Raw genomic sequence first — 9,932 nt, forward strand, 5'->3', positions numbered from 1 at the left:
AACACATTTTATTTCCATCTTTTTCAGGGAACATTACAAAAATCTGCGGCTCTGTGGAGTGTCAAATCTACCAAGGGTTGAATCAGATTTGTAAGTACTTTTTCTAGACATGGAATCTGGAGTTGTAAATAGCACTGTGGTAAAATCCAGTTCTACTTTTTCTGACTGATTAACATTTAATAAATGTATGAACAGAATAAGACCTAGAATACCAGAAATGTAAGAATTAAGTATGTGTAGTTTTTTTAATTGCAGCAAAGTTCTTTATTATAATAGAAAAATTAAGTTGTTTTACAAAAAATTATGTTATTTTTATTTGTATCTTATCTTATCTAAAATGAAGGACTTCCAGGCTTAGGTGAACTATAAATGGGAAAATATTAAGAAATTAGTAGTTACTAGTTAGTTATCCAGGAACACATGTTAGGTGCATCGACTGGCAAGATATGACCAAAAACATTGGGTTTTAAATTGGCATAAAAACTAGATAAACCAGCAAACAAACAAACAGAATGTGTAACACAAACACATTGTACATACATATTATTATTAATTATATGACATCCTAGTTTATATGATATCCTAGTTATGTCATATATTTGCAGACGGCAGATAGACAGCTCTGTGTGTTTGAAGGGAATGGATGACGAATACGAACAACGAGCACTGGAGAGAGATGGTACATATTTTATACTTTTAATACATTTTACTATACTTATCCTTTATTTAAAGTGACATAATGCTTATTTTGTCATAGTCAAGTTGACCTGAATTAACTTATTTATTTCAAAAGATTGATTGTTATAATGGTGATTGACCAACAGTTGATATTGGAAAATGTTTAGGACTGAAACATGAATCTGCCTAAAATATAAAAAGACTGCCCTACTTTTTATAAATTGAAAGTTACATGTAAATCTTGATGGATATTTACAGAAAATTTGTTTAGCCATTTGTTTATGCGAAATTACAAAATTGAAAGAATTACAGTGGAAATGTAAACTTTATTTTTACTTTCTCCTGTTCACTCACTATATTCCCTTGGATGGGCATAATATCACTTTAAGTAAAATGTATACTGTATAAATGGATATGGTACATGAACAGTAAAACTAATTCATGTAAGATGCTGTATGAAAATGTGAAAATATCAAATGATATAAGAAAGTTTGTCTAAACAGAAATAATTTTTGGGGGATCAAATAATTCCAATTCGCAAAAATCTCAAATATTTCCATGTCTCAAAATTAAACAATTATACAGTATAGTAACGTATTGTTGTATAGAATGATGTTTGTACTTATTAGTCTAGTTTAAGGCAAATGTTCAGTGATATGAATTGATAAGCCATAAGAATGAATTAAAATCATGAGTATGTATTTGTTTGTGTTTACAGAAGAGATAGAGATGAGGAGGCATCGTTTAGTGTCACAAAAATCAATGAAGGAGGCCGAGGGACCAGAGGGCATTGATTTGAAGAAATTGTTTAGAAGTGCCATGGTGTCTTCAAGACAGGTATAAACTGTACAATAATGTGTCATATGATATTAGCTCTTACCCTGCTGGGACAATCAAGTGATATTTATAAAGCCTTTGCCACCAGTATAGAGCTAGGCCAGCCTGCCCATCTGTGCATTCTGACAAGGTTCTTTACTGTTGACTGGGCGTTAGTGGTCAAATGGTTAAGGTCGTTGTCTTAAAACCACTTGCCCTTCACTGTTGTGGGTTTGTGTAATGACAGGGACTGTGGATTCTTTCATGTAAGCTAACCAGCTATACTGTGTTGGTGTGACATAAAACCCACCAAAAAAAAATATATACTGTTGACTGAGGCTTTTTTAAAATTTCTATTTGGATATTCCGAAAATTTATAATGGACGGTATCATAAATAGAAACTGGACAAGTCCATATTAGAAATTCAGCAGGCAGAGGGCTAATATACTTGTATATTACTGAAAGTTTGACAGTACTCTTGCTACAATAAATTTTGTAAAATTTTGTAAAATTTGTTTCTGTGAAGAATGTTTTGTTTTCTCGTATCTTTTCATCTTTAAGAAGTTTTATGTATTTTACTCTTCAGCATGGCAAAATATCAAATATTATTCTGATAGTCTTTATGCTTTTATGTTATAGTTAAAGGAACTCCACTGAGGTACAAAAGTCAAAAAACATAAAATTTGTAATTCTTACATGTTGAATTGAGCCAGTTAAAACAGAAAAATATGAAGAAAAAAAATAAGATTTATACTTAAAATAAGTCTAAATTTATTGTTTTTTTTTTGTGTCTGCAATTCTGAGCTTGATTTTAGTTTCAAAGCATTAAAACATTTTTCATTATTGAGTCATTTTATACAAAGAAATGATTATTGTTGAATAACCTGAGTTCAGGGAATAATATTAAAATTTGTACACAAGTTTTTGGTCCAAACCTTTATTAAATGATACAGAAATCTTGAAAAACATTCCTCAGTCAATATGTCAAAAAACCTCAGTGGAGTCCCTTTAAGTAATTTGCTTTTCTTTTCTTTGTAAGGAAGTTATTAGTTAATATATAAAATAGTTATAGTTTGATAATTAATTTTGTATTATTGGTTCTTTTTGTATGAATTTCTTTTATGGGGCAGGGCTTGGTGTTTTATGACAACATCATTGGGGCTGAACTTTATGTTATATGACAACATCATGGGAGTGGGCTGGGTGTTCTATGACTACATCATGAGGGTGGGGCTTGGTATTCTATGACAACATCATTGGGGCAGGGATTTGTGTTCTATGACAACATCATGAGGGTGGGGCTTGGTATTCTATGACAACATCATTGGGGCAGAGGTTTGTGTTCTATGACAACATCATGAGGGCGGGGCTTGGTATTCTATGACAACATCATTGGGGCAGGGGTTTGTGTTCTATGACAACATCATCATTGGGGGTGGGGCTTGGTGTTCTATGACAACATCATGGGAGCAGGTGTTTGTGTTCTATGACAACATCATGAGGGCAGGGCTTGATGTTCCATGACATCATGGGTGTGGGGCTTGGTGTTTAAGACATCATTGGGGGCAGGGCTTGGCAAAGATGGTTGTTATTTGTCATAAAGAAGAAAATAAAGAGTTGCCACCATTTTTGCATCAAAATTTGTAGATTTGTTCTTTGTTTTTAGAGAATAAACAATGTCTTAATGTGTTTGTATTCATATATTTTAGTTTGAAAATGTAAGTATATCCCATATATTAGCCAGAACTTACACCTAAAATTGGGATTTTAGATGATAAATTTCCTGTGGGTGATACATAAAAATGTTTTAAATGTAGATACATGTAGATTGAAAAAAATGTGTGTGTTCACTGTTGTTTACAGGAAAAAATTCCATTTTGGTTTGGAGAGTGAAATTTTAAGTACACTGTATGGTATAAGTCAGTCAATATGAATATTGAGTTTTTCACTGAGTTTTTTTTTACAGAAACTGTTGGTTAATATTCAAATTTTCATGGAAGACTTCAAGAATATATATATTTACACAGACAGTAGCTGTTCTGTTGAAAAATCAGATTTTTACAGAAGTGTTTGGTGAATAATAAGTTTTTTGTTGAAAACTTTGTTGAGAAATCGATTATCATGAAAAGCAAAATTGGTGATTTGTTTTCAAATTTTCATGTAAAATTTTTGTTTTATGGAAATTTTGGTGAAATGGTCATTGAAGAATTTCGTTCTGGACTTCAAAGGATTTTATTAGCAGACACACACATTTTTTTTTTAATTAGAAAAATTAATATATCATTAGCATCTCTTAGAAAACTTTGAAGTTTTGATGCTATTTTAGGATAATAAATTTAGGTCAGCTATTTATAGATTTGACACAAAATTGTCACAATTCACTTGATTTTTAATCCTTAACCTGCTGGAACCACAAGTGGGAACCCTTTGTCACTAGTATAAGATCAGGCCAGCCTGCTCTGCCGTGCCATGCTGTCTGTCCAGACTCTAAACAGTAATGTCTGAGTGAAAAAAAATTTTTTTTTCTTGATATCCCCAAAATTGGTAATGAATAGATCCAGAAATAGAAACTGGACAAGTCCAATAAGCTGGTTAAGGGTAAAATTAGAATTGTGGCAGTTTCACATTTAACTGTAAATTGTATTTCTGTAATAAGAAAAAAAGGTAGTTCAACTACTATTTCAGTAATAATGAAAATACTTTGTATCTAAAAACATAAGCTTCACAAGTTAGTTAAAGCATTTATAGATGCTTTTTATTTAGCATTTTTATATTAAGAATTTTATATAAAAAAAAATTAAGTTTAAAATTTATCATTATATGTGACAATTCTCTAATAATTAAAACTTTTATAACTGCCGTTTTCGAAAATTATATTTTGTCAGATGTTTGAAACTTAATGTAGATCTAGTACATATTTTTAATAAGTTTTTGTTTAATCTCAGGATTACATGGTAAATAGTTATATATACCTTAAAATATTTAACTCTAAAATCATGAAGGAAAAGCTTATTCCTAAATGAATATTATACTGCACTGTTTTTGTAACATAGAATTTCATTGGACAATCTTAAATGTTTATATCACCCATATACACCGCTGCTCTGAATCTAAATTTTGTTCATATATTTTTTTTATTTTCCACATAAAAAATAATTGTGCAGTATATTAACTTTAAAATGCATAACCAAGACTTTGACATGATATATGGTCTTTTATAAATTGTTGTTTGTTATTATGACTCTTGCCTTAAAAGTGGCTTAGGTTATACAAACATATAACCATTTAAATTTGGTCATATAACCTGTCTAAAGTTTCTGTACCTTACTAATAATGTAATTTTCTTTCCTAATAATATATATAATGAATGTTTTAAAATTACTAACATTTTTCTTATGGTATCACTATATTTTGTAAACTAACATCTGCTGCTTTAGCTAACTGAAAAAGTGATGAAAAATGCTTTTTATTATAACATAAAATGAAATGGTAATTTTTAACAAATTTAGAAAATTTAGAAAAAGAAAATTTACTTTATTGTGTGCTGGTTATTTTGTGCAAAAATCCCAATGCCAAGCCAAATTCCCACTCCTTTTTGAAAAGGTCCCTGGCTTGAATTGAAAAATATTTTATACAGCATTTTTGAAAATTTGAGAAATTTTTGAAAAAAGGTTGAAAACCAATACATGACCTTTAAGTCAAATACAGAAGAATCTTAATCACTTGTTTTAACAGTTAGATTTTTTTCACTTGACTATTTGAAGAATTATAGTTTTGTCAATTTTACCAAAGTTATTTCCATTTTTCACCTATTTCTAAGCATTATTTTTTCTTTGGTTAATGAAAACTTTTTGTGAAATAAATAAAATAATCTGGGAGAAATAACTCTTATTACTTTCAGAACTGAACGATGCTTTTGCAATTAATAACTAACAATTTTGTTTCTGACATGATACTAACAGTTTTTGATTTAAGTTAAAATGTTTATGCATGATTTTTAAAAATTTGCAATACAAATTAAAAATCATTAAGGGATTCCCCGAATTAAATTCTACTAACAAACCTGCAAAGTGTATTTATCACATGTCCAAACTTCATCTATATGAACAAATTGTTGTTACAGAAAATTTATTTAGTAACATTAAATTAGACTACAGTATACAATATATAGTATCTTGTAAATATGTAACATTTAATGAATAAATGAATAAATATAACTATGAAATTGTTGTTAATCTACACTTAACTTTAAGCAAACATTATTTATCATTAATTTGGTTTATGTGTTAAAAATAATGTTTATATATTCTTAATTATAAACTGTTATTCATATACATGTATGTATTTTCAGTATAAATTCTACATGTATTTTTATTATAGAGTATGTAACAATATCATAAAGAACAATTGAATCCTCTGACTAACAGCAAATTTATGATAATACATGGCAGACTTGGAAATAATATGATACAAAATTAATTTACATTTAATTTTCATTACTTTAAAGGAACTGCACAGTTACTTTAAAGGAACTCCACTGAGGTCCACAAGCCTAAAAACATAAAATATGATTTCTTACAAAGATCAAATCAGGGGCACTGAAAATAGATAATTTAAAAATATTCTCAGAAAGGAATTGAAAATCATGTCTTTGTGCTGTTCTTAGCCCAATTCCAGGTTAATTTAGGCCATTTTTCACAATTATAATAATTATTTTTCTGGAAAAATGGAGTGAGCAAATGATCTGAAATTTTGCACACAAGTAATTGGTGTAGACCTTCATCAAATGGTACATTAATCTTAAAAAGTTATTCCCAGTCCCGTCATGTCAAAAAACTTCAGTGGAGTCCCTTTAATGTGAGGAATTTGGTTTTAAAGTTGTCTAGTGCAAATCATATTGACAACTTTAGATTATTAAATTGTTAATTAAAATACATTCAAGTGAATTTGCACCCTTTCATATGAATGGATTATTTTGTTGATTCTGACATATTTGAAACTTACTTGTAACCATGGATTACAAAATTATTTCTTTATCATGCAAGAAATTGTAGACATACCTGGAGCTTTTTGATGAACTCACCTGTATGATGTCTGATTTACCTTTTTAGAATTATCGACACAATTATCATTTAAGCCGTGTCACGACAAAACCAACATAGTGCGTTTGCGACCAGCATGGATCCAGACAAGCCTGCGCATCCACGCAGTCTGATCAGGATCCATGCTGTTGCTAACCAACTCTATTACAAGTAGAGAAACTGATAGCGAACAGCATGGATCCTGATCAGACTGAGCGAATGCATAGTCTGGTCTGGATCCATGCTGGTCGCAAACCCATTATGTTGGTTTTGTCATGACACGGCTCATTTAAGTATTTACATGGTTTAAAGAAATTAACATTTAACTTCTATATTTTTAACAGAGAACTGGCTTGCATTATCACGACAAGAACTTTGTGGCAGACGAGAAACGTAACATGGTTAGTCATCTCCGACACAAGTACAAGAAAAATCAACGACTAAGCAATTTCACACCGAAAGTACAACGAGCATTGTCATGGGACGAGGACAAAACGGACTTGGCGACAAGACGTTCGTCGGACTTGAAACTAAACCTGCGTGCGGGACGAGCAAAGACTGTCGATTATTCGCCACTTCAATCAGTAAGTTCAGACAAGGTGTCATCACCGCCCGTATTCGGCTTAGAAGATACAGTTTTCGAAGTGGAAGATGAACAACAAGAGGGAAAACCGTTACTTACAAACAATAACAAAACTGCATCAGTTAAAAATCATGAAAATGAGCATAAACATGTGACATTTGAAAAACAGGATGAGATGGATAACACTGTAGTGCCACAAAATAACAAGGCAGTAAACCATAATGAAAACATTGAGGGGGCCGTGAATAGACCAGGGCCGCCTCGGTCCCAATCATCGCAACATTCGGCTCATCTTTTAAGACAAGACGCTATGAAAGATCCCGATACAAATGTTGAAATTCAAATGCAAGATTTAGGAAAAGATAGTAAGGAGATGCCAAATAGGCAGATGTCAGGTTGTAACTTGTAAAAATATTTCTTATGTTCTTACAGTAAGCCATATTCATATATTTTTATGGTACATGATATAACATTTATATCATTCACTTAACTATCACTTTGAATATTTTGGTGATTTATAAATGGATATTACACAGCTTAAGTTTCTAATATTTATCAGTCAAAGAAATTTATGACGAGAAAACAAGCCATTTAGGGCTTCATTAAATAGCAATATCTATGTGTCCGATTTGTTTGTCAAAATTTGTTATTGATTATTGTTGCCCTTAACAGGTGAGCGTTCAACATCGCATGTGGTGCTCTTGTTTCAAACCAATATTTGGGTTATACAAAATGTTGAAAAGTCTTGATACATTAATGCTGTCCAAGAAAGGGGAAAGGGGCGAAATGCATAGCCTTGACTATCAACAGATAAACTGTAGTATGTTTCGTGACCATATATTTTCATATTAAACTACATTTGTATATTATTTATTTAATCACATACCCGTACCAATTTTGCAACTCCGTAAAAATGGTATTGCACGGCCATGCATATATTTTGACATGACGTCATTTATGTTATACAAACATAGTGTAAAGACATGCTATTATAATGTTACACTTTAGGCGCATCATTGAAAAATGATTGTTTTGCACTTTACTTTAAACAGTCTTTATTTTAGGTATGTGATAAACAGAATACTGTATTTGTGTAGGTTCATTACTGAATTTATTGAACTCGTTTAATAAAATTATATCATGCTCGCCAGAGGCTCGTTTAATATGATTTTATTCAACTTGTTCAATAAATTCAGTATTAAACTTACACTCATTCAATATCCTCTATTTAGTCAAGGTTCAGTGTATTAAACTCTTCCAGGACTAACAGAGAAAAGTGCAGACATTTTCTACTAGTATTTAGAGCGGTGTCAGCACATAGAATTTGTGTACTATGTACACTACATGATTAACTTCTGTTTTAGTTTTGATATTGAAATCCCTCTAAATGAAAATGGACTGTTCCAAATTCAAATTAAGACTACAGCAGGGTATTAGGGTTATTTCAACTCTTAAGTCCAAAATAAATGACCTATGTTCTGCTATAGTTCATGTTTGTTTTGCCTAGAAGTAAGTATACACAACAAAGCAAAGTTGTATTTATTAGGACTATTCTAACTCCATCATTACTTTAAGTTGTATTTTTGTTTTGTTTTCACATTTACTATCAAATAAAGTTGTTGGATATCATATGTAAGAGTAATATGTATTTGTTATTTATGTAAATAATGTTATTGTTATATTTTATTTTTTTATAAGCTGTCTTTTGTTCTTTAATTTTGGTTTTAGTAAAGCAATATAATTGTGACAAATTATGTTTTTATTTTACATAATTAAATAACTATATGTTCTTCTGACCCGGTACCAGTGAATTTTGTCAGCTTCACATTAGGTTTACATTTTTTTTGCCGTCTCACTCTTTCATGGACACCATTAAAGGCACATTATGCCTAAAAAATGCATTTATTTTTATTTCTCAAATTTTATATCCGAGAGATTTTATTTCCATGGACAATATATGAAATGATTTATCTTAAATTAACATATTTAATTGTTAGAAAAGCTGAAGGCCGCTTTAAGACTTTACAGCAATATTCACCTACAAATAATTTTTTTGTCTACTTAAAATATGCAAAATAAATATTTGTTTTATATTTAATATATACATTGTATTCATCATGTTATAATATTATATTTTTTTATAAATTCTCTGTGATTCTTTCAAATTACTACTTAATAGTTGTTTTCAGAAAAAATAATGGTGTCTTGGTTTATTCTACTTTTTATGCCCCCACAATGTGGGAGCATATAGCGTTGCACTTGTCCGTCCGTCAGTCGGTACGTCCCGAAATCTTGTGAACGCAACTCCTCTTAAACCGGATGGCAGATTTTGCTTAAACTTACAGGGATGAACAACCTTAATGTGTAGATGGTAGTAAAGGAAGGAATTTTTGCTGCGACCAAATTTGACAGAATTATGGCCCTTTTGTTGATTTTTAACTAGATACTATGTAGAAATTTTGTGAACGCAACTCCTCTTAAAACCCGGATGGCAGATTTTTGCTTAAACTTACAGGGTGAACAACCTTTAGGTGTAGATGGTAGTAAAGGAAAAGAATTTTTTTGGCTGCGACCAAATTTTACAGAATTATGGCCCTTTGTTGATTTTTTCACTATATACTATGTAGAAATTTTGTGAAATGCAACTCCTCTAAACCGATGGCAGATTTTGCTTAAAACTTCCAGGGAATGAAACAACCTTTAGTGTAGATGGTAGTTTTATAAAGAAAGGAATTTTTGCTGCAACCAAATTTAACAGAATTATGGCCCTTAT

The 9,932-nt window shown here is 30.7% G+C and overlaps 1 protein-coding gene across 1 annotated transcript in view; it reads left to right on the plus strand.

The window, feature by feature from the left end:
• LOC132751547 (sodium/hydrogen exchanger 2-like) overlaps positions 1–7,568 on the plus strand; it is a gene marked incomplete at its 5' end in the record, with an annotated part of 40,416 nt that extends 32,848 nt beyond the window's left edge. The window contains 4 exons of the mRNA XM_060741726.1: positions 28–90; positions 606–679; positions 1,397–1,515; positions 6,921–7,568. Of these exons, the coding sequence (XP_060597709.1) occupies positions 28–90; positions 606–679; positions 1,397–1,515; positions 6,921–7,568 (904 nt within the window). The remainder of the gene's footprint in view (positions 1–27; positions 91–605; positions 680–1,396; positions 1,516–6,920) is intronic.
• Between the last annotated feature and the right edge of the window lie 2,364 nt (positions 7,569–9,932).

Source organism: Ruditapes philippinarum, unplaced genomic scaffold (assembly GCF_026571515.1).
Source record: "Ruditapes philippinarum isolate M1 unplaced genomic scaffold, ASM2657151v2 ctg7267_1_1_1_1, whole genome shotgun sequence".
NCBI lineage: Eukaryota > Metazoa > Mollusca > Bivalvia > Venerida > Veneridae > Ruditapes > Ruditapes philippinarum.